Source organism: Tursiops truncatus, chromosome 6, assembly GCF_011762595.2.
Source record: "Tursiops truncatus isolate mTurTru1 chromosome 6, mTurTru1.mat.Y, whole genome shotgun sequence".
Taxonomy (NCBI): Eukaryota; Metazoa; Chordata; class Mammalia; order Artiodactyla; family Delphinidae; genus Tursiops; species Tursiops truncatus.
The window spans coordinates 104,901,703-104,927,339 of record NC_047039.1 but is presented as its reverse complement, the minus strand read 5'-3'; the positions used below and the strand labels follow the sequence as shown (position 1 = coordinate 104,927,339).

General features: G+C 44.7%; 1 protein-coding gene across 3 annotated transcripts in view; it reads left to right on the top strand.

Annotated features, from left to right (window-relative positions):
* NR6A1 (nuclear receptor subfamily 6 group A member 1) overlaps positions 1–23,757 on the top strand; it is a 206,960-nt gene extending 183,203 nt beyond the window's left edge. For 2 of the 3 annotated variants that reach the window (XM_033858581.2, XM_019949235.3), the window contains 6 exons: positions 1,172–1,326; positions 2,682–2,909; positions 4,218–4,472; positions 11,785–11,906; positions 16,624–16,776; positions 18,513–23,757. In XM_033858581.2, the coding sequence (XP_033714472.1) occupies positions 1,172–1,326; positions 2,682–2,909; positions 4,218–4,472; positions 11,785–11,906; positions 16,624–16,776; positions 18,513–18,601 (1,002 nt within the window). In that variant the 3' untranslated portion in view covers positions 18,602–23,757. The remainder of the gene's footprint in view (positions 1–1,171; positions 1,327–2,681; positions 2,910–4,217; positions 4,473–11,784; positions 11,907–16,623; positions 16,777–18,512) is intronic. The other variant, XM_033858582.2, reaches the window with a different exon arrangement.
* Positions 23,758–25,637: the final 1,880 nt, after the last annotated feature.

Here is a 25,637-nt window from a genome sequence, read left to right as displayed (position 1 = left end):
AGGCTTTCCATAGGAACAAGAAACAAAAATTCATCTGGCTCTTTTTCCTCAGCACTCACTCTCATTCTGTGTGCTGACTTTAGCCAGCTTGGCCTCAACTCTGGATTAAACACTTAAGAGAAGAAGTGTGTGTCCACTCCCTATATGGCATAGTAGCTAGAGCACTGGACTGAATACTTGGCTACTTTGGCCTCTTCCTCAAACTCCTGCTCAGACATGGGCAAGTCAATTTGCTTGTCTGAGCTACAGTTTCTTCTTTTATTCAGTAGGCTTAGAAATGTCTTTCTTACTAAGAAATCTCATGCAAAGGTATATAGTCAGTACTTAGTAAGTGGACATTTATTCATTTATCCAACATGCATTTATTTGAGTACTGCTTTTTTCTAGATCCTGTCATAGCCTAAGGTCTTACAGAGGATATTTTTATGATACATTACCATAAGTGCTATAAAAATAACAATAATAATCAGGATATCATTGTCAGCCTTCCATAATAGTTGTTATGTGCTAGGCCCTTTTCTAAACATGTGATAATATATTAATTTAATCCTCAAAACAGTCCTATGTGATAGATACTATTATTCTCTCCACTATACAGGTGAAGGAACTTAGGTTTAAATAGTTGTATGACTTGCCCAAGATTGTACAACTAGAAAGTGGCAGAACCTGGATTAGAACAAAGGTGATTTGAGTGTAAAATTCAAACTCTTAACCGTTATGGTATTCTGCCTCTCTCAGAATACACAGAATTATGAGTGGATAGAAGAAGGACCTAAAATTCTGTCTGCGCTTAGTAATAGAAGGATTCAAAAAGAAGGTGACATTTGAATTGGGTCTTAAATGGCAAGTAGGAGTTTGTTATTGAAGAGTGGTGTTTCAGCGGCAGGAAAGAATAGACTAAGGACAAAGAGGAGTGTTGAGGAACCTAGAGGCTTTGTGGCTGGGAGGAGGGTAAATGGACGAAAGGAATGCCATGGTGAGCCATAGTGCTGGCAGGCAGGCAACCAAGCTGTCCTAAGATTAGTGAGAGAGAGACCTGGAGTATGTGGGTGGAGGGGAGGGAATTTGTCTTTCTCTCTAGAGAGTTCTAAGAAGCCCCATGACATTTAAATAAGTTCTCAGTCCTAAAGAAGGAACACCCAGGCTAACATATATCAATTCCTTGTCAAAGATATCAGAGGAAGAGATCGAAAGGATTATGTCTGGGCAGGAATTTGAGGAAGAGGCCACTCACTGGAGCAACCATGGTGACAGCGACCACAGTTCCCCTGGGAACAGGGCTTCAGAGAGCAACCAGCCCTCACCAGGCTCCACACTGTCCTCCAGGTGAGCTTCAAGGCAAACCCAACATCATCTAGGGATCACCCAAAGAATGGACCCACAAGCAACCTCTGAGCTGGGCTGGGTATTCCTGCCAGTCCGTCTCAGCCATTGTACTCTTGCTTCCTCAGTCTTTTGGGGTTGGGGTGACGATGATGCAAAGCAGCATTTTACAGCCCATTTTTTAGCTAAAGACCTTGAAAATGTCAGCAGTCTCTTCCGCAGATTGATAAAGTGCTATAGCCACTATCCGTGCCCATACATTCTTCACCTAACAGAATAACATTTTAATTGTAGCTCTTTTCTCTCACTTACTTTATCATTTTAAAAAAAACCACATTGACAATATCGAATTAAGTTATCATTTCTCTGTCTCAGCAAGAGTGAAGATTTTCATATTATAAATTTTAGGAAACAGTGAAAACTTTTCAAGTTAGATTTGCTGGTGTCATGAAATACCAGTTTGAAGACTCTTGGTTCTAGAATGATATCTTAAGTTAGTTGTTAGGTGTGAAATATAGCCATCAGCTACCAAGGAAGATTTTCTTTCTCCAGAAATCTTTATTTTAGGACAGGGTTTGAGAAACATTTTTTATAAAGGCCAGATAGTAAATATTTTAGGGTTTGCAATCCACACAGTCTAGGTCTCAACTACTCAGTTCTGCCATTGTGGTCTGGAAGCAGCCAGAGACAATAGGTAAATGAATGAGTGTGGCTGTGTTCTAATAAAACTTCATTTACCAAAACAGGCCATGGACCATAGTTTGCCAGCCCCTGTTACAGGAGGGGTCATCTAGGTAAAACTAGTTGACTGTTAGATTTCTCCAAGAAAGGTGGGGAAGATAAGAATATTCCTTTCTCTTGATATTTCATTATAACTTTCATTCATTCGTTTGTTCCTTAGTTTGTTCCTTCCTTTGAATGTTTAGGGAGTTGTTGCCACATGCCAGGTTCTTTGCTAGGTGCTGGATTTGTTTTGTGGCCTGGCAAGGTACTTAGCCTGTTTCTGACTTAGTTGTCCTAGCAGTATAAAATACAAACACTCACCTTTGTCATCATAGTCTATGAATATTCTATGAAACTCTCCAAATGTGGCACCTGTACAGAGAGGTCATTTAACCAGTGTTTTTCAGTACAGCTCTGCCAAGTTCTGGGTGTCCAGAGGTGAGCCACACATATGCACATTTGCACAGGGACCCCATCTAGTAGGGGAGACATGCGTGTAACCATTGATTATGTCCTTAGCTTAATGAAGACAGAGTGCATGGCCAGAGAACACCTGAGCCACCTCCTAGCTCACTTCCTTTGAGTAGGCAGTAGACCTGCGATGTTTCTGCTTGACATGAGACTTTTCTCTCCAGTAGGTCTGTGGAACTAAATGGATTCATGGCATTCAGGGATCAATACATGGGGATGTCTGTGCCTCCACACTATCAATATATACCGCACCTTTTTAGCTATTCTGCCCACTCTCCACTTCTGCCCCCACAAGCTCGCAGCCTGGATCCCCAGTCATATAGTCTGATTCATCAGCTGGTGTCAGCCGAGGACCTGGAGCCATTGGGCACGCCCATGTTGATTGAAGATGGGTGAGTGAGCCTTGGTCTATTTAGCCCTGTAGCTTCAAAGTGGTCCCTACCCCACACCCATCTTCATCCCTGGCTGCTGTACCTCAGGCTTTGGAATGAGTTGGGGGATAATAAGCAATGACTCGAGCATCAGAGGACAAATCTTTGCTTATCGTTGAAGTTAGTGCTCCCTCATTTTTCTCTTGAGCATCTTTTCTCATAGAGTGGGGGCTATTTATCAATCCCTATGGAGTTGGGATTAAAGGACTTTTGTTTCTAGTTGGGCCGAGGTACGCCAGTCTCTGGAATGTGTCTGAGTGCTTCTGTGCCAGAGATGAGGTGTAATTCTGGGAATAATCATACATTAAGTTTAGTCTTCTTAACAGGGCACTCAAGGCACTAACTTGTTGTGGCCTGTCTGTATCCGTAGTCAACATACTCATCAGTAGCCTAGGGCCGTGTGCTCTGTGTGCAGGCCTGAGTGGGTGGAAGGAATACTCTTTCAATCCTGTCAGCTCTGCCTGAGTAGATGATAATTCAGCCCACCCATTACTCTACTCATTATTCATTTAGCCTGGAGCATAGGCTGTTTGAGTGTTATTAAGCTTAGACTGCCCCCTCTGCTCCAAAAGGTATCCTGAGATTTCTTAAGCTAGTTTCCAATTTCAGAAGAGGAAATTCAGATGTCTGCCACAAGAAGGCCACCACCAAAACCTTTATAAATCTGTTGTGGGGGTGTGGGGAAGAGTCATGACAGGGGCCTTGAGAGAAAGAAAACTGGGACCCTATCCCCTCCAGCCCAGAGATGAGAAATGCCCTGCTCCTTCCATCCCACAGTAGCTTACTTTCCTGAACTCGCACCACCAGGGGGTGCAATGAGAGCAAGAAAAGCTTCTGAACCTGTTCTCTTCTCTTTCAGCCATCTCGCCCCGAGGCTCATTTTTGTGCCAATCCCTGTATTGAGTAGGCACCAGATTCACCCTAATGGAGCCCTCATTTCCAAAACTGGTGCAAAAGTGACGGAATTTTCTTCTAACACATGGAGCATTAAAAGTCATACTCCCTGATAATTGCACAAATTTCTAAGCCTCCTTTCCCCTTTGCAACCTTTTCTTATCAAATCTGCTCCTCCAGCCCTGAGCTTACTGCTGGCCCCAGTCCTGTCCCTTTATCATTAAACTGAATTGAATGGAGCTGGAGATGCTTGGTCAAGGGCAAGGAGCCCACTGCCAGAGACCCTTTGTGCCCTTAGGAGTACTCTCTCCCTTTGCCCCCATCCTCACCATTCTGGCCACTAGAAGTAAATTTCTCCTGTTCCTACCCCCCCAGATATGCTGTGACTCAAGCAGAGCTATTTGCCCTGCTTTGCCGCCTGGCTGACGAGCTGCTTTTTAGGCAGATTGCCTGGATCAAGAAACTGCCTTTCTTCTGCGAGCTCTCAATCAAGGATTACACGTGCCTCCTGAGCTCTACGTGGCAGGAATTAATCCTGCTGTCCTCCCTCACTGTTTACAGCAAGCAGATCTTCGGGGAGCTGGCTGATGTCACCGCCAAGTACTCACCCTCTGATGAAGAACTACATAGGTGAGAGCTGCTGGCTGGGGAGAAAGTCTCAGGCAACCAAACCATTGTCATCTCTGCAAGGCAGGGCTGCCTGACACTCCAAAGGATGGGCATTAAAGCCACACGTGGCTGGACTTGAATCTTCACTCTGCTGCTGACTAGCTTTGTAACTTTGGTCAAGTCTCTGATCCTCAGGTTCTGAATTTATAAAGTGGGGTAATGACAGTATCTCCCCAACAAGGTAGTTGTGAGGGATAAATGATAATGTGCAGCAAAGCTTAGCAAGTGCTAAGCTGTTATTTTGGTCACATCTAGATTACTGAGATAAGATAATGTATCTGGAAAGAACATTTCCTACAAGGTGAGGGGCTCTGAGCTGTAGTTTACAATCCAAGAAAAAGACTCAAGAGTTATTGTGGTACCTACTGTGTGCCAAGCACTGGGCTTGGTATTTTACATTATTATCTTTCTTTGTCACAGTCTCCAGCACTGTAGGTGTTGTTATGCCCATTTTATAGATGAGAAAACTGAAGTTCAGAGGGGCCTACCCTTGAGGGTTTTGGATTTGAACCCAGAGCCTGGATTTGAACCTATGCCTGCCCAACTGAAAGTCTAGGCTCTTTCAGTGTATCTCAGATGCAGTGAGATAGGAGAATGGGACTGAAATACTAAACTCTCCTCCTCGATGTTTTCTGGCATAAAGTTTCATCGCAGCCAGCTAGGATCCTTCTAACCTCCCTGCCTAGAGCAGGTCTTTTCCTCACTCACTTTGGAGACCTGGAGCACATGGTAATACCCCAAAATCAGGAAAAATGACCTCTTGATACAATTTTTCTGACTTACTGATTTATCCATGTGAAACATAAAGTTTAAATCGCATTTAAAAGCCCTTTCAATAGTTCACCTTTATTAGACAGTTTAAAATAATGGAAGTCATGGGATTCCAGAGCACCAAGAGAGAGGGAAGAAAAGGTTCCTCCATCGAAGAAAGCTGGAGAAGGTAGAGTACCAGCCCCCAAACTTCTCTACACAGGACTGAGGTGCATCTCCCTCTGCCACTTAGTCACCATGGCGTAAAGATAAGTTGAGACTTAGGCTGGGAGCGAAGCTCTAACACCTTCAAAGGCCCTTTGCACAGCTGAGGGAGGGAGGAGTCTGGGTACTTTCTCCCCCTGGTTTTCTAATATTTCCTTATTAATGATGCTTACAGGCTTGATGGTAATCTATAAATGACAGAGTTTTTAACCCAGATGACATTTTGTCCTTAAACAGAGCCATCTGATTTTGCAGATAACCTAACCCCTTGTCTTGAGCCTCTAATTCATTGTTTCCATCAAATTCCTGTCTCCTGCTCTGTATCTCTGGGCTGACTGAGTGTTTGTATAGCAGTCAGCCTGCTCTAATATTGTCAGGGTTTGCAGAGCTGGCCTAGTGAGCCCGGCCTCCCTATTTGCCTGGAATCCACCAGTGCAGCCTGAGGCTGCCTACAAAGTCAGCCTGTGGGCTCCCCTCTCTATAGAATGGTGAGTTTCCCCATGCCCTCTGCAGGTAGGCAAGGATCACTGGCCATGCAGGGTTCTCCGTGGCTTTAAGCTTCATGAAAGACCCCCCATCCCACTGTTTCCAATCCCTTGAGCCCCGAGAGCAAGGCAGGGACCAGTAGCAGCTGAACTAGCTGAGTGCTAGTTCAGCTGAACTAGCTGAACTAGCAGCTGAACTAGTTTTATTTTCTAGGAAGGATCCTTACCAAGGAGAATCTAGAGCTGCACTATCAAGTATAGTAGCTGCTAGCCTCAGGTGGCTATTTAAGTTATTAAAATGGAAAATTCAGTTCCTCATTTACAGTAGCCACAGTTCAAGTGCTCAGGAGCCACATGTGGCTAGTGGCTACTGTATTGGACAGTTGCAGATGTATATATATATTTCCATCGTCACAGAAAGTTGTATTGAACAGTGCTAACTCTGGAACACATGTTGCAGCTGAGCTTGCAAGTGGGTTCTGAGGATAAGAAGTAGATTCGTTGTTAGGACTCTCACTCCACTGTGGAATCCTTCAATGGAAAAATACAAGTTAAACTTCAACATGTTAGTTCAACATGCCCATTTATTGAGCACCTGTTGTGTGTGCCTGGAGGAGGGGTGTTGGGATAACAGATAATACAGACATGGTTTCTGAGATGAGAGCCCATATTCTTGGTTTAGGGGATTGGGGGGCAAATAGAAGCAGATAGAATCTACAGTTCAGGGTGATATTAGTGGAGATTGAGGGGCATATGAGGGACTGTGAAAGCATAGACTAAGGAGTGAGTACCTCTACTTGCATAATCAGGGAATGGTTGCCAAAGAGGAAAAGACATTTGAGCTGCATCTTGAAGTGGCATTTTTCTAGGTAGATATAGAGAATAAGAGGCAGGCAGGGAATAACACAGAGTCCTAGAAGGTAGAGATTCTGGGTGGTTGGTTTGTGCAGATAACAAAAAGCAATCCTGTGGATTAGGGTATAGAGAGGATATATCTGAGAGCAGAGAAATTAGGGGAGAAATGACAGGAGAGAAAGGTACAGGAAAGACGAGTCATGAAGGTGCTCAAATGCTAATCAGAAAAACTCGGATTTTATTGTGTGAATAGTATTAAGTCATGGGACATTTTTAAGTAGAGCAATTACATGTCAAGTTGCATTTTGGAAAGATCCCTGTGGCTATAAAGTTCAGGATGCATTGCATAGACAAGGCTAGAAGACAGTGGCTGTGTAGGAAGCTGTTCCATAGCCCAGGTATAAATAAACAAGTCCTGGACAAGGCAGCAGTGACGATGGGAATAGAGAGGGCAGCACAGAGTTAAGAGATGACAGGGAGGTAAAGTCAGTGAGACCTCAGTGAGTGGAAAAGTTGGGGATACTGCCAGGCAGGTGGACACCAATTCTCTTAGCGAAGATAATGGAGCCTGGGAAGAACAGGTTGAGAGATGAGCCGCTCTGAGTTTGACTTGGGGTCTGTTGAGTCTGAGATGCATGTGGAACTGCCCAGGAGGCCAGAGGAAATGGAAGTACGAGAACCTTTGGAATCAGGTTCATCACTGTAAGGCAGTCCCCAGACTGTGGAGAGCATGGAGTCTGTAATTGGCCACAGCTCTTCCCTACCTTGCCTACTCTGGCGTTACTCCCACTCCCACAAAATGCCTTTACTTTTTCACAACTGTTGAGTGCAAGCGAGTTCCTGCTGTCATGAAAGACTTTTCCCAGATGATACATGACCACCTCCTTTTCTCTTCTCAAATATTGAATCAAATTTATGGTGCCCATTTTCCTTAATCAGGCTGTTATCAGACAGTGAGCCGGGTGAATTTGATTTAAAGCAGATTGTAGCACCAGCCAGTGACTGCTCCTGGCCCTAATCAAGACTCCTTCACTCTTAGGAGAAGATGCCTTGCACTAGATGGGCTTTAATGGACACTTCTATCTCGTGAACACTAGCTCCATTTCTGCCAGATCTCTGGAAAGTTACCTCACAGCTTCCCTGCTAAGACCCTAGCTGTAAGGTTCAGGAAACACAGTCTTTTCTTTTTGCTGTGATAACACGAGTGATGCTGCTGCTGCTGTTAATAATGATAGTAGCTAACAATTATAGACTGTTTATTGTGCCAAATTCCATCTTAAGTGCTTTGCAAACATTTGTTTAGTCCTCACCACTTCCCTAAGAGACTGTACTAATATTAACCCTGTTCCACACATGAGGAAGGAGCATGAGGTTCAGAGAGGTGAAAACTCAAGGCTCTAAAGCTAAAAGAGATGGAGTTGAGATTATCATCTAGATCTGTTGTGCTCTAAAGCCCAGATTCTTTACCATTACTAAATTTTTCAGCCTTCTCAAAAGTTTGACTTTCTGGAATGTGTCCTGGAGCTGCAGTCTTACTTTTCTCCTTGGAGTCTATATGTGGGTGCTGAGATGGCAGTTCCTCTAAGGATGTGGCTGATGACTGCTTCTGGGAGTAGGTGCATTTAGATGAGTGAAAAAGAGACAACTGGGCCTTTCAGCCCCCTTAATGGGACATAACTTACACAGTGTCAGCTTCAATTGCTGACTGAATGGTCCAGTGGTTTGGGGGATCCTGGCAGGAATGTTTTCCTTGTCCTAACATGCTTGTGTAATGGTAACCTAGAAGAAGAATGGGTGTGTTTGTCCAACTTTCAGGCTTTGAATGTTGATAATTTGTAGACAGGGAATACAGGGGCGTTAGAACTGTGGAGTGGGCAGATGTGGAGGAGGCACGGCTGCAGGAGAAAGCAGGCCCATGGAACAGAGAACAATTTGTTTATCAAGGGGCGGGATGCGGGGTGTGGAGGAAATCTTTGCAGTCAGGCTGTGGAGATTGAGTGGGGGCTGCTGGGCTGGCTGCCAGGGGTCCATGCTGGTTGCCTATCCTAGGAAGCTTGGGAAAGAGGGTATGTGCTCTCCCCAAGAGAGAGGGCAGATCTGGGTCATATACTCAGGCCAGGCATGTGGGAGTTCCTTTGTGTCCCTCAGGTCAAGACTCAACTGGGAATAGGTTTAGCATTGCTGTCTAGGGGTCTGGCTGGTAGCCACACACCTGCAGGTTCTGCAGAGCCAGAGTGAGCGCTTGCGGCAAGAGGTTACTGATGAGGGGAGAGAGTGTTATCTTTACTTGCTATGCTGCTCGGCCACCAGACAGATGCTGACACTGCTGCATCCTCCTTTTTTAAGCCCTACCCCATCCCATCTCTTCCCCACCCTTCCAAACAGATACTGATGGGCATTTTTAGTAAAGATCTTTTCCCTCGCAAGAACAGAAGTAGCTGACAAAGTACTGTGATGAGGAGTGATCTTCACTCACAGGCATACTGGTTCCTGCCCGTCTCAGCATCATGGAGGCAGCGGAGGGGCAGTTCTATGCACTGCAGCGAGTCTGACACCCACTCTGGGTTGGGCCCTGAGCTGAGTTGCTCTGGGAACACAGACCTCCTGAGGTATCCCCTGTGGTAGCATGTGGTAGCCTTTCCCAGTTGCCAGTTAAGAACAAGACAGTCAGGGAATGGACAGTGTAGTGCTGAGAAAGCAACAGACTTGGAATGAGAAAACTTGGGTTTAAACCTTGTCCCCACCACCACTAATTTGTTTTATTCACTTAGAACTTTGGAGAAGGCATCTCTTCTGCTTCCTCTTCCCTAACATGAAGGTGATATTACTTTTCTCACAGATTATCAGGAGGGTAAAATGTAAGAATACAATAAGGGCACAGTAAATAACCTCTCTGAGCCTTTGTTTCCACAAGTGAACAAAGAGGATTATAGTATCCTTTTTTGTGGATTTATTGGAAGTATCCAATGAAATGATGTATGTAAAATATTTAACAAAGGGCCTGGCAAGTAGCAAACACTCAACAAATGGTAGAATAATAGGTATGGTTATTATAGTGGTTATTAAATGTAAGTGTGTCTATCAGCCAATCTGAGAACGTATTAAAAGCCATCGGGCCAGGAGCAGAGAAAACATGGTAGTTCAAACTAGCAAACTGGGACCCAGAGGGTCAGGGCTCCGGATTGCAAGTAGCTGCTGCTGTGGCTCCCCCTGGTGCTTGAGAAGTACAGGTGCCTCTGGCCCCAACAGGAGCCAGGCTTTCCCCAAGGGAAGAGAAAATGTCCTGCCTGGCCAGGAAGCCAAGCCCTTGCGACACCTTCACAGTCAACACAGAAAGCAATAGGACCCAGACAGCAGTAGTACATTCCCAGGAGTTCTGGACCCTACCCAGATAGGGGCTTCTTGCCTAGCATGGAGCTGTAGTACCCTGATCTGAACAAGTCACCAGGAAGCAACTCTGAGGCTAAGCATCTCTTTGTGACTCAGCTGCATCAGAGGCCTATCTGGATCACCTAGAAGAGTGGATGCTGGGCCTGACCCCAGCTTTTATAAACTATTTCCCCACTAAGCCTTTGCCTCCTTGGTTTGGGAGTATCTCCATTTCTGGTATAAGATATTACCCACTATGACGCAGAGTATTAGTCCCCCAGCCTAGGGCTCCTTTGCCTAAAACTTGGTGTTTCCCCAAGGAATTAACTCCTAATCCAAAGAAAGCAGCATGGGGGCTTCCCTGGTGGCACAGTGGTTAAGAATCCACCTGCCAGTGTAGGGGACATGGGTTCGAGCCCTGGTCTGGGAAGATCCCACATGCCGCTGAGCAACTAAGCCCATGCACCACAACTACTGAGCCTGCGCTCTAGAGCCCATGAGCCACAACTACTGAGCCCGTGTGCCACAACTACTGAAGACCGCACTCCTAGAGCCTGAGCTCCGCAACAAGAGAAGCCACCGCAATGAGAAGCCTGTGCACTGCAACTAGAGAAAGCCTGCGTGCAGCAACGAAGACCCAATGCAGCCAAAAATAAATAAAATTAAAATTAAAAAAAAACACTCCTGAAAGAAAAAACATTAAAAAAAAAAAAGCAGCATGGTCAGCATTGAGTCTTCTCTGCTAATGGATGCTACCTCAGATATTGAGAAAATCATGGCCTTAGGGAGTTAGCCCAGGTTCAAGGTTCTAGCTCTGCTACCAACCAGCTGTGTGCTTGTGGACCAGTCCCTTCTATTCTTTGAACTTCAGTTTCTCATCTGTACAATGGTGATTATAATCTCACCTAGCACGTAGGGCTGAGAAAACTAAATGAGATAATGCACATAAAGTGCCCAGCACAGAAACTGGCATGACATGGAGGCTCAATTTATGTTTCCCTCCCTCCCTCTCTAGCTGAAGTCAAGGGATACCAGTAAAAATGTTCCCTGTACATAACCTCAGCCATGCTGGAAACAGTGAACTTAAATACAATCAGCAGCTTTTTCTTCATTGTGGCAGTAGCTCACATAGAGTCACCATGGTAGCTGCCATTGTTACTACAGGCTGCATCGCAACAACAGCAGTATCTTAACGATGTCATACTTCTCTACATTTACATCCCAAACCCCCGTGACCCTTGTTACCCCAAGCAGGCAAGCATTATTTTACAGAGGAGGTCCTCAAAGCTTAGAGAGGTCAGAGGACTTTCCCGAGGTCTCATAGCTTGTATGTGATGGAGCTGGATTTGAACTTAGATTTGATTGACCCCAACTGACCTGGGGAAGAGCAGCTCGTATGAGCTGCCTTGGCCTCTAGACAAACCATGGATTCACCTGTCTTTCACAAATGTGTCTGGATTCCATTTCCCCCAAGCTCAACCTCTTTCCTATCTTAGCTGCCTTAAGGAGCTGTAGGTGACTTCTGTCTCCCTTCCATTATCTCCACTGGTAATCAGAGCCCATTATTAACACCGGTGTCTGTTCCCCAGATTTAGTGATGAAGGGATGGAGGTGATTGAGCGGCTCATCTACCTGTATCACAAGTTCCATCAGCTAAAAGTGAGCAATGAGGAGTATGCTTGCATGAAAGCAATTAACTTCCTAAATCAAGGTGAGTAACTGGGGGTGAGAAGAAAAGACTTTTTTTTTTGTCAGTGAATATTTGCCCTTTTGCCTTCATTTCACCCCTACCCCCTTTACCCTCAGGACTGTCACACAATCTGTCACACCATGTGGGTGCCGATCTTGGAAGTCCTGTGCTGCCCTCATCATCATTCTGCCCCACTATAGCACAGAGCATGGTTTGGATTTTTTTCTTCAAACCTAAATGCCACAGCCTCTATAACTCATAGAGGAAGGAAGAGGATTTGCTTTGTTTAGTCAGTTTTAATGCATTTAAACACAGACATCAAGGACAGTACATGCGTCATTTAAAATATGCACCAAGTTTACCAGTGACTGAAGAAGAGCAGAGTGACTGATGAAACTACTAGAGATAAGGGATCTGTGACAGGCTGATGGGCCCCTTCAGGGCAGAGCGGGGGTGCACAAAACTCACACACCCGTATCAAGCATGGCTTTAATTCGAAGAGTGGTGGGTGTGATTTACATGGAGTATTACTTGCAGAGCGGCGCTTGGTAGCTGCTGGTAAGCAGAGTATGCAAGGAGGATTTGTGTTCCCTTTCTTCCAGAGTAGCGTATGAGTACTCTACTCTGAGTGGGGCTGGGCTGTTTCGCGGCCTACGACATTGAAAATGCTGTGTTCCTGTATTCAGTTTCCTAGTCCAGAGACTCTTGATCCCCTCCTCTTTGCCTACTCCTCCCTCATACTGACCTCTTCCTCTTGCTTCTGCACCTTTCATGCATTTATCTGGTGTTCTGTGTGCCTCCCTTGGGCCAGGCCCTGTGTTGAACATTAAAGACATTGAAATAAATTAGATCCCAGGTTCCTGGCCTCAAGAAGTATACATTCTGATGGCACTTGTTACATTGCTTGAGCCTCAAATGGGGGGAGATCAGTAACAACTACTTGGAGGACCAGAAATCTGAGATCTGGGCCTCAAAGGCTGGGTAAGATTTATGTATAGAATATTTATATTCTATATATGAAAAAGGGGATTGTGTGTGTTTATACGTATATGAACACACTATATAATATATATATATATACATATATGAGAATGAGAGAGACGTCTACAAGCGTACCTTGGAGATATTGCAGGTTTGGTTCCAGACCAGCACAATAAAGTGAATATTGCAATAGAGTGAGTCACATGAATTTTTTGGTTTCCCAGTGCCTGTGAAAGTTATGTTTATACTATACTGTGATCTGTTAAGTGTGCAGTAGCATTATGTCTTAAAAAAGAGTACAGGGGACTTCCCTGGTGGCGCAGTGGTTAAGAATCCGCCTGCCAATGCAGCAGGAGACACGGGTTCGAGCCTTGGTCCGGGAAGCTCCCACATGCCACAGAGCAACTAAGCCCGTGTGCCACAACTACTGAGCCTGCGCTCTAGAGCCTGCGAGCCACAACTACTGAGCCCACGTGCTGCAACTACTGAAGCCCGTGTGCCTAGAGCCTGTGCTCCGCAACAAGAGAAGCCACCGCAATGAGAAGCCCACACACTGCAATCAAGAGTAGTCCCCGCTCACCGCAACTAGAGAAAGCCCGCACACAGCAACGAAGACCGAACGCAGCCAAAAAGTTAATAAATTAATAAATAAATAAATTTATTTTTTAAAAAAAGAGTACATACCTCAAAAAAAATATTGCTATAAAATGCTAATCATCATTGAGCTTTCAGCGAGTTGTAATCTTTTTGCTGGTGGAGGGTCTTGCCTCAGTGTTGTTTTTGTTTGTTTGTTTGTTTGAATTTATTTTTTAAATTTATTTTTGGCTGCATTGGGTCTTCGTTGTTGCATGTGGGCTTTCTTAGTTGCGGCGAGCAGGGGCTACTCTTCGTTGAGGTGCGCAAGTTTCTCATTGCGGTGGCTTCTCTTGTTGCGGAGCACGGGCTCTAGGCACTTGGGCTTCAGTAGTTGTGGCATGCAGGCTCAGTAGTTGTGGCTTGCAGGCTCTAGAGCACAGGCTCAGTAGTTGTGGCACACGGGCTCAGTTGCTCTGCCGCTTGTGGGATCCTCCCAGACCAGGGCTCGAACCCATGTCCCCTGCATTGGCAGGTGGATTCTCAACCACTGCGCCACCAGGGAAGCCCTTGCCTCAGTGTTGATGCTGCTGACTGATCAGGGTGGTGGTTGCTGAAGGTTGGGGTGGCTGTGGCAATTTCTTAAAATAAGACCACAGTGACATTTGCCATGTCAATTGACTTTTTCTTTGATGAACGAACTTTCTGTAGCGTGCAATGCTGTTTGAACATTTTACCCACAGTAGAACTCCTTCCAAATTTAGAGTCAATTCTCTCAAACCCTGCTGCTGCTTTATCAACTAAGTTTATGTAATACTCTAAATCCTTTGTTGTTGTTTCAGCGGTCTTCACACAGCTTCTTCAGCAGGAGTAGATTCCATCTCAAGGGACCACTTTCTTTGCTCATCCATAAGAAGCAACTCCTCATCTGCTAAAGTTTTATCATGAGATTGCATCAATTCAGTCACATTTTCAGACTTCACTTCTCATTCTGTCTAGTTCTCATGTTTCCACCACATCTGCAGTACTTCCTCCACTGAAGTCTTGAACCCCTCAAAGTCATCCATGAGGGTTGGAATCACCTTCTTCTAAAATCCTGTTAATGTTGATATTTTGACCTCTTCCAGTGAATCATGAATGGCATCTAGAATGGTGAATCCTTTCCAGAAGGTTTTTGGTTTACTTTGCCCAGATCCTTGAGAGGAATCACTATCTATGGGCAGCTACAGCCTTAGGAAATGTATTTCTTAAATAGAAAGACTTGAATGTTGAAATTACTCCTTGATCCATGGGCTGCAGAATGGATGTTGTGTTAGCAGGCATGAAGACAAAATTAATTTCATTGTACATCTCCATCAGAGCTCTTGGGTGACCAGGTGCTTTGTCAGTGAGCAGTAATATTTTGAAAGGAATCTTTTTTTCTGAGCAGTAGGTCTGCACAGTGGGCTTGAAATATTTAGTAAACCGGGTTGTGAACAGAAGTGCTGTCATCCAGGCTTTGTTGTTCCATTTATAGAACACAAGCAGAGTAGATTTAGCGTAATTCTTAAGGGCCCTAGGATTTTCGGAGCGGTAAATGAGCATTGGCTTCAATTTAAAGTCATCAGCTGCATTAGCCCCTAACAAGAGAGTCAGCCTGTCCTTTGAAGCTTTGAAGCCAGACATTGACTTCTCTCGAGCTATGAAAAGTCCTAGATAGTGTCTTCTTCCAATATAGGGCTGTTTCGTCTGCATTGAAAATATGTTGTTTAGTGTAGCCATCTTCTTTAATTATCTTAGCTAGATCTCTAGATAACTTGCTGCAGCTTCCGTATTAGCACTGCTGCTTTACCTCACACTTTAATGGAGATAGCGGCTTTCCTTAAATCTCATGAAACAACCTCTGCTAGCTTCAGACTTTTCTTCTGCAGCTTCCTCACCTCTCTCAGCCTTTATAGAATTGAAGAGAGTTAGGACCTTGCTCTGGATTAGGCTTCGGTTTAAGGGAATGTTGTGGCTGGTTTGATCTATACAGACCACTCAAACTTTCTCCATATCGGCAATAAGGCTGTTTTGCTTTCTTATCATTTGTGTGTTCACTAGAGTAGTGCTCTTAGTTTCCTTCAAGAACTTTTCCTTTGCATTCGCAACTTTGCTAACTCACAAGAGACCTAGCTTTCAGCCTATCTCGGCTTTTGACGTTCCTTCTTCACTGAGCTTAATTATTTCTAGCTTTTGATTTAAAGTGAGAGATATGTGACTTTTCCTTTCACTTCAACACTTACAGGCGATTGTACGATTATTAATTGGCCTAATTACAATATTGTTGTGTTTCAGGGAATAGGGAGGCCCGATGAGAGGGAGAGAGACAGTGGAACAGCCAGTTAACGGAATAGTCAGAATGCACAACATTTGTCAATTAAGTTTACCGTCTCATACGGGCGCGGTTTGTGGCACCCCAAAACAATTAAAATAGTAACATCAAAGATCACTGATCATAGATCCTGATAACAAATCTAATAATAATGAAAAAGCTTGAAATATTGCAAGAATTACCAAAATGTGACAAAGAGACACGAAATGAGCAAATGCCATTGGAAAAAATGACACTGATAGACTTGCTTGGTGCAGACTTGCCACACACCTTCAATTTGTAAAAAATGCAATATCTGTGAAGTGCAGTAAAGCAAAGCACAATAAAACAAGATATACTTACACACAGAAAAAAAAACTGGAGCGACCCAGTAGAATACCAGTGGCCCAGGTAGAATAGTATGAGTAGAAGCACATAGGATACCATGTGTAATTGTATGTAGAAATGTGAAGATTTCTGAATGGTTCCAGCAAAGAGCAAATTTAAAGATACTGTGAAGGATAAATTGGGAAAGGTAGATTATTCAGTTAGTTGTTCAACATCCGCTGGTGCCCATTTGTGCCAAGCCCTGTGCTGGGAGCTGGGTACAGAGTTGAGAAAGATAAGCCTAGCCCTCAGGGGGCTCAGTCTAGTGATTGTCCTTGATAATTTTTTCCTTTATCTTATTTCTCTTCCCTGACCCAGAGCTTTTGTTCCTCCCTGTCAGAAACAGAGAAGATCCCCTGTTGAGACAATGTTTAATAACTTTTCATTGAAAGATACACATATTCAAGGAGCCAGTGTTTCTTCCACATTATAAAGCCCCTCCCATTTCCTGTGTTTTTTTCACAGATATCAGGGGTCTGACCAGTGCCTCGCAGCTGGAACAATTGAACAAACGATATTGGTACATTTGCCAGGATTTCACTGAATATAAATATACACATCAGCCGAACCGTTTTCCTGACCTCATGATGTGCTTACCTGAAATTCGCTATATTGCAGGTAACATTCTGGGTCCTGGGCTTCCAACCCTTCCTTGCTTTTCTTAACTTGTGAAGGGAATGAGGAAAGCAGTGTTTTCAGGATGCTTGATGCCAGGCCTATCACCAGCTCAATAAAAGAGGTACTACCCCTGCCCTCAGAAAAGTTATATTATAATGAGAAGTTTGTTTTTTCTTTGTAGGGAGGAGAATCTAACATTTCCTAAGCTCCTGTGATGTGCAGGGTCCTTTGTGACCTGATATCACTTAATCTCAATTTCTGCAGGACTGGTGGTTGGTGATATTATGGCCATTCTATGGATGGGGAAAGAAGCTCAGAGTTTCTCAAATTAACGTCATTTCCTGAATTATATACGTTAAAAGGGTGGATTTTTTGGCATGTGAACTAACTATATCTCAATGTTTTAATTGATTTTATTTCATAGAATTGCCTATAGGTTTTTGAGGATCTTTCATTAAAAGTGATATCTTTAAAATAATTCTCAAAAATCCTGTGTTCATAAGGAATTTTTGTTTTAGTTGTTTTGTGGTCTTAACCCCTTTCTGAGCTTCTTGACATTTAAATACGTCCATTTCAACATGAAATCCTGGCTTTTGTTGTTGCTTTACTTCATTTGATAAAGATTCTTGTTTATAGTTATCTAGCACATACTGAGGGGCAGCTCAGAAATGTGACCTCTGGGCTGAGATTGTTCCTGTAAAACTCAGCCGTACAATTTTGAAGGAAAAAAATTTTCAGTCTGATAAAATCAAATTTTACTTTTTGGGCCACAAAGTAGTCTAGGAGGTGTGAACTGGACTTAAATAAACTATTGGAATTTTAGGAGTGTTTTGATAGTGTATGTCTCAGCATTTTTAAAACTATGTTCTACCAAGCAAAATATTAATCAGGTGCTCTGTGAAATACAGGTCAATAATTATACCCCACTCTCCCCCACAGAGCTGGGTTGTCAACACTGACAGCCCTTGGAATCACCTGGGAAGCTTTTAAAAAATATCCATTCTTGTGCTGCACCTCTAAAGATTCTGACTTAATTGATATGGAGTGGAGCCTGGTCATCAGTATTTTAAAAAAAAAATTACCAGGTGACTGTAGGGTTCTGTCAGGGAGAAGAACTATAGCCTCATATTTACAAAGTATATTAGCATTCTGAGTGCTCTTAGAAATCCTCCAATAAAAAAAAAAACCTGTTTTAACCCTGAATTTCTCAATTTATTTGCCCCTGTAAACCCCATCTCCTTTTTCCTTGCTACGTTTTATTAACCCATTATACTATTCTGAAGAGCAGTATTTTATAGAATGCTAGTTAAAGAATCTACTAGGAAATGAAATAGGATATAAGTTTCTCATTATTTTCGCTCTAAGAGGACATCAGGGAATACCTTTCAGTTTCAGATTCCTCATCTGTAAAATGGGGATAAAAAGTAAAATCTGTCATACAGAAATACTGTGAGAATTAAATGAGATAATGTATTTAAACACCTAGCATAGAGTTCAGTATTCTTTGGATAGTAGCAACAATTAGAGCTTGCACCATTACTGGACTCCCTAAGGCACCAAAATAGGTCTGGGTAATAGGATGTTAGCCCAGTCTGTTTTACCTTTGTAATAACTCATGGCACTTTCCTCGCCCCAGTCACTAGAAAAGGCAGTGTTCTTTCACCAGCCCAAGAGGAGGCAAACACGCCCTTCTACTAGTGGCCACGGCTAACTCTTCTTTTTCTGCCTTTTCCCAGGAAAGATGGTGAATGTACCCCTGGAGCAGCTGCCCCTCCTCTTTAAGGTGGTGCTGCATTCCTGCAAGACAAGTGTGGGCAAGGAGTGACCTGTCCCCAGCACCCCTCCTCAGGCCAATGGCAAGGCCTGGGGTGGGCAGGACAGGCTCCGGAAGAAAGAGCCAGAGAGACCAAGATGGAGGCTGTGGAGCAGCCTTGCCAGTTGCCTCCATAGCAAAAGAGTTTTTGTTTGTTTGTCTTGTTTTTTTAACCTCATTTTTCTATATATTTATTTCACGACAGAGTTGAATGTATGGCCTTCAACATGATGCACATGCTTTTGTGTGAATGCAGCCGATGCATTTCCTTGCAGTTTACAGAATGTGAAGATGTTTAATGTTACAGTGTTGTCATTGTTTAGAGATAGTTCTTTTGTATTTTGAGGGAGAGGGTGGGATGGGACTGAGATGACTATTTCCATAATATTGACAAAGATGACTACCTCATTGGAAAGGGAGGGGTGTGACCAACCCTACTTTTTCCACATGTTCTCAGCAGATTCATACATTTGTCTGTCAGAGAGCAAACTGCCTTTTTCTAGCTACAGAATTACCAGGTAAGAGAGCACACCATAAAAGGGAAAGTGGTATTAGGAGGTTTACTAAGCAAAGTGGATGAGACATTGGGAACAGGACCAGAGATGGGGATTTAGCTATCTCCTTTCTTTGGAAAGCATGAAAGCTGAGAGTTGGGCACAGTGACCAAATCTAAGTTAGGTGTCCTCCCTCCAGACGAGTCCTCAGGGAGAAGGGTTTCTTCTCTCACACCACACTGTGGGGCCTCCCCTCCCCACCATCCATACGACCACTACTAATTTCTGCCACTGTCACCTTTTCACCTAGGCAAAGCCCTAGCGGTCAGCTAATCCTTGGGATTTGCCTACCATCTCCCTTGGGGCTCACAGCTACCTAGTTTCCTTACTTTCTTTAGACTCATTGCCTCTCCCTTATAAACTTGACTTCCTATTGGCCCTTTGAAAAGAACAGGTGAGTTCAGAATGTCATGTCCAGAATCCTGATGCCCACTACTGATTTACTCTCCTTTCACCTTCAAAGAGTAGTGGGACAAAGGCCAGACTGCTAATAGCATAAACACTCCTCTTTTGGAGTTCCCTGTTTCTCTCCCCACCCCATCCCATTCCACCTCCAGATCTGAATCTGAAACTGCAGTCTCTTTTCCAAACAGCTGGAAGGATCATTCACCCATCTGCTGACCAGAATTTTTGTCCCTACATTCTACTCCATGCTCTCCTAATCTCTCCCAAAATGAAACCAGGTTTCTTCAGAATAGTAAGCCCAAGATCCAGAGTGGCCCAGCTGCCCCTTAGAGTTATCAGTGGCCTGACTGACCAGGGTCTGGAGGGCTGGAGTCCACAGCTTCTGGAAGGGAAGGGGGGCTTTAAACTACCTCATGTTTCTAAAGGCCTGGCTGCCCCCTCTGCAGGTATGGCCTGGACCCCTTGTTCTTTCACTACCTGCCCCACCTAGTCCTGGGAAATGTTCCTTACCCTCTTGGCTTTGGCCAGCAGTCACACAAGGTCTGTCATGGAACTCTTTCAGGTGCTTTTCCCTTCTCTGCCTTACTACAGCAGTTGTCCCTGCCTAAACCCACGTACCTCCCACAGCCAATGCAGCAGACAGGCCAGTTAGCTGGGTACATCCCTGGCTAGGCTTGAGGGGCCTACAGGACCTCCTTTTGCCTGTTTAGTCAAAGGCTGTTTGCTCTCTTCCCCGCTCAGCCTAGCACACTTACTCAGAGGGCCACCACATTGTGTGCATATCGGGTAGTCCGTGTCGGATTGTAATTTTTTCTTTCTGGTGAAATGTTACGGGTACCAGCAGAGTGATGACTTTATCCCTTGATGGATCTAAAACTCAGAACATTACTTCCCAGTGCCGTTTCCCCATTTGCTCTGAGAAAGGAAAAGAAAAAGAAGAGACGTGGTCCTCAGGAAAAGCGCCAACCAGAATGTTTTTCACATGTCAATGGGAAGATTTGTGTGTGTGTATTTGTTTATTTCTAAATTCACAATAGTTTTGTTTTTCCGCTCATTTAACCAACTAGATCACACTCTGGCTACAGGTCAGACTCCGAGCCGCTTTCCTCAAGGTAGGGGAAGATACACATATCAGAGACCCCTTCTCCAGGATGGCTCTTATGTGCTGCATCTTTCTTTGCTAGATTTCCATCGGCCAAATTATTATTATTTTTTGAAATTGCTTTTCTCTTAAATTAAGCATTTTACTGGTTGGGTTGGGAGCCAGAGGGAACTGCTCTCCATGAGGCAGCAACATGTCTCTTTGATAATGCAGCATTAAACAGAGCAAGTTGTTAATTTGTGGAGTGGGGGAAAGGTTCTGCAAGTTGCCATTGTACAAATCCATTTTTACAAATGTTTGCAGCAGATTCCACAAGAACAAAGAGCCCATTCATTGCTGAGAGCCCTGCAGAATCTCTGAGCCAAGTGGCCTTGTGTTCCGAGCTGGAGCCTGACCTGTGGACCACCTTTAATGTCTTCTGCACCCAGTCCTTTTATGACGTGGGCTTTTTTTAAACAGGGTAAAGTGACTGTGTTGCGTCGCAAACTCAGGTATTATGAGAGGAAGGTAGGAGTGTAGCTAGCAGTGTGGAGACATTAGGTCAGCCACTAGATGTATTTGTGAATTCAGTTTGAAGGACACAGAGAAAGGTTGGAGGGGGAGGTTTGATGTGTTTATGTTTTGCCTTTCTTCCCATGATGTTTGGTTAACAGGTAGCCTTTTTGCTAGTGGAAAAGAAAAAAGTTGTGCATGTTGTCTGTAATTCCCCTCCCTTCTGTCCTCTCTCTGATCCCCTGCCACCAGCAGCACTCACTTTGAGTGAGAATTTTTCCACCATAAAAATATGACCCTGAAGGCTGTGTGGTAAAGGAGAATCCCACCTCATTGCACTGCGTTTAAACGTACAAGCTATTCCCTTCCTTTCCCTTTGAATGTTTTCTTGACCGAAGACAGAAGTTTGGAATCTTGGAACTTCACCTACAACTCATGCTCTGTGGCTCCTTTGTAGACTTTTGGAGTCTTTCACAAGGCTTGGTGGTCTTACCCTCAGTCTGGAGAAACTCCCCAGAACCTGTCTCAAAGCACTCCATCTGGCTCAGAGGATACCCAGCCCCCCAGCCAGGCCTGATCCGTAAGTGAGGTGGGCAAACCTCCAGGGACAGAAAGCAGCAGGCAAGAACCTCTGTCCTATTCCCCAGATCCAGAGGAGGAGGGATAGAGGGAACTGAGGGGTCTCCATGGCATCATCACAGTCACCCTCTCCACAGCACCGTGCCTCTCACCTGCCACCCACTATCAGGGAAGAGAGTCCTGCCATGGCCAGTGTGTCACCAGGTCCTTAAAGCCCTGGGCTCTCTGAGCTAGCTGCCTTGCTCTGCTGCCCATATCCTACCTTTGTTTGTTCTCAATTTATTGGGGAATGGGACAGACAGAGACAGACGGACAAACCCAGTATGGGCAACATGTAGGCCATGTCCAAGGTTGGCCAAAGTAAAGGGACTCTGGCCTCCCAGCAGGGCAGGAAGTTGAGCAGTGGTTCTAAGTCTTTAGCTCTGGGCCCCTGGTCTATGTCTTTTTTTCCTTGTTGCTTTTTAAAATTTTGCAATTGTTTTAAGAAATCCAGTCTTTTAGACCAGCCCTTTTATTAAACTTTAAATTTTTCTTTGATTTTTTCTAAAGTAAAAAAAAAAAAAAAAATTAAAAAAAAAAAACTAAACAAGAACCCCACCACTCTTACTTTCCCCGACTTGATCCATGAGAGTCCCCCTGCACTCCCCTCTGCCTTTGCAGTTGATCATTCCTCCCTTTTCCCTCAGCTTGAAGCATCTATGTCCAGTGTCTGTGAAATGATGTTTTATCTGTGTCTCAGGATAAGAAACGGCAATCATTCCACCAGGTGCTGGAAACTGGTTAGCCTTGAGGCAAGGGTTTCTAGGACCACAGCTCAGGGATGTGTATTTAATTACAGGGTCCCCAGAAACCCCTCTCCTGGCTACCACAAGCAACAGCTTCTTTTCTGGGCTTGGGAGCCAGACCTGGACTGTTTCCTCAGAGGCAGGGCCCCCAGAAAAGATGCTGGGGCTTCCTCTTTGGCCAGAGCTGGGCTCCCTTGAGACTTGAAGAATTATGGCTGTCCTGCAACATGAGCCACAGTGACCCTGCCACTACCGGCTCACAAGATGCCTGGTCCCTCTGCCTAATCCAGTCCCCATCTGGCCTCCCTTCTCTGGGCCTGTGGCCCTCAATGGGCCACAGCCTGCTCAGGAATCAGTTGCAGGCTCAAATGGAAGCTGTGAATCAGGCCAGAGCTTGCTTCGAGCCCAAGAAAAAAGTTGTCTTAATGGTGGAGGCTAGTCTTCCAAATCCGAGAGCCAGCCCTGCCAGCCAAAGGATCATTTTTGCCCTTTGGTGATCATTGTTTTCTTTCTCTGAAATGTCTTATAATAGGTGATAATGTTGTTGACTCAAATTTCCATGAAAAAAAAAAAAAAAAAAACTACCTCTTGAGTGACATCCTGGTCTATTCCTCTCTGAGGAATCTTGTGGGAAAAGAATACTGTAGCTCCTGCTCTGTTTACATGTTTCTGTTAGGAAAGAAACCCCGCCTGCCCTGGGGTGTTGGTGTTTTTGTCTATGTTGCCATCCCAGGCCTGCAATAGGGGTTTGTGGCTGTGTTGTAATGTCTGGGCCATGTCTGGGGAGTCCTTCCCACCTGCCCAGCCAGGGACTAGCCACCCCCTTGAAGAGGCTTCCATTTCCCTCCTATGATCCAAGGCACAGGGAGCACCACCTCCCGTGACACCACCCTCAGGAGCTCTGGTGGCACGTGCATCCATGAGCCTTCCCCTGGGCTGCCTACCTGAGGCCCACCTCTACCCACAGTCCTGTATAGGAGTCGAGTAAACAGGATGTCTTTGAGCCCTTGTCCCCAAAGGGCCGGCCAAGGGCTGCCCGCCAACCTGGCTCCATCAATCCTGCATGACCAAGTGATAGTTGGCGGGCTCTGCTACCCAGGCCCTCTGCTACCTCCCACCCTGCCATCTGGCAAGGGATGGGCCCTTTTCTGTGAATTGACTACCTGTGGAAATGTGACCAATTAGTGTGAAATGCATGTTTAGAAAATGTTAGGTACTGTATTTGAACCAATAAATGTGAATCCTTCTGCACATGGCATCTGTTTGTGAAGCGTGTCTGGGGTTCCGAGGAGGGACGATGGGTTGTCCTTAGGTGCTGGGTGTGCCTTCAGACCAATTGCTTCTGCTTGTAGCTGATACTCGCCCACTTGCTATTGCTGAGAGAGTCTGGCAGAGAGATATCTCTCAGAACTGTTTGAATCAGTGAGCCAATACTGACTGAAGTGCCTGCTCTGTGTGCCAGGCAGTGTGTTGGGACTTTTCACAAACCTGAACCTCCTTGAACTTCAAGAATTATTACCTCTATTTTGTAAATGAAGAAACTAAGGTTAAATGAGGGTAAGGGACTAACCAGCCAGAAAGTGGCACAACTAGAGGAATTGAGTCTAGCAGGAGAGGCAAACTCAGACCTTTGCAGTACAGTGGGATCAGGATTGTAATTAAGGATGTATATGGGGATGTGTATGGACGTTTATGTCACTGTGGTCCAACCAATTAATGCCTGCCTTTCCAGAAAATAGATGAGGTTTTCTAGAGCTGAGAAAATGGAGTCTCTGAGAGGAGGTCATGGGACTCAGGAAGAGCTTCACAGATGAGTGTTGAAGGTAGGCCTTGAAGAAAGTCACCAGACAGAGGAGGATAGACCAAGTCAGAGAGGGGTCAACAACATGTTTGAAGGCCCAGCTGTGAATCAGAAACATACGGAATATTCAGACATAACAGGGTTCTGCCATGGCAGGAATGGTGGCAGATGGGAGGTTTTTGCAAGAGTTGAGGCTGGAGAAGGACTTGGAGCCTTGAATGCCACATTCAGGAGTTAGAGGAAGGAAAACCATCTGCTAAATCTCAGGAAAGAGCTAAATCTCAGTGACAGCAGTGTGCTGGTGGGTGGCCTGTCTGTATGTCACTATGGTCCAACCAGTTAATACCTGTTTTTCCAGAAAATAGATGAGGTTTTCTAGAGCTGAGAAAATGGAAGCTCTGAGAGGTCAAGGGATGTGCCCAAAGTCACACAGGAAGTGGCAGAGTCCTGACTTGAACCTAGATCTGCCCAACTGTCCTGTAATCCTGTTGTTCCTACGATCAGAGAAGTGGCAGAGTTTGGGTTGAGGGTTATTTGAAGACAGATAGGAAAGATGAAAGCTCAGTTTGGAAAGCTAAAGGCTGAGGAGTCTGATCAAGTTCTGTTAAATCCCATGTGTGAAAATGAGGGGAAGCCCAGCTGCCTTCCCATACCTCAGGCTCCTCCAGCACAAGGGACCAGAGAGTCCTTGAGGTTTGAAAGAGATGGTTTTAGAATAAAGGAAATGCTGCAGAACTAATTAGTAGATTCTTTTTTGCCCCACAAGAGGGAACAGATAAGACACAGAGGTGCAAGGAACATATTTGCTAAAAGCCTAGTGAGTGAGTGCGTGCCAGGCTCTAGGATTGGTGTTTTACATGCCTTGGCTCCTGTAATCCTCATAACGATTTTGCAAGGTATAGGTCTCAGCCCCGCAAATTGAGGCTCCAGGAAGTTAAGCCATTTGCCTAAAATGACACACAAGTGACAGAATTGGCTTTTGAATCCAGGTCTATCTGATACCAAAGTTAAAACAGGCTTCCTCCCTGCTGGGCCTTAGCAACTCAAATAGTGCTGAATATGAATGTCTGGAGTTTGTAACAGAGCTCAGGAATGGCCTTTGGTTGAACTTTTTGCTATTAACAAAACAAAGCTCTATTAAACTAATAAAGGATTAATTTCTATAAGAGGTGAATGAACAGACCCAAATTGATCTGAAAAGCAGTGCTGTCCCAAATATATGTAGAATGCTACAGACACCAAATTGTGGTTTATCAGAACGTAGAGAAGCCACAGGTGTCTCCATGGAAAGAGAAGTAGAAGTTCTGCTGCCGAAAATCTGGGAAACACT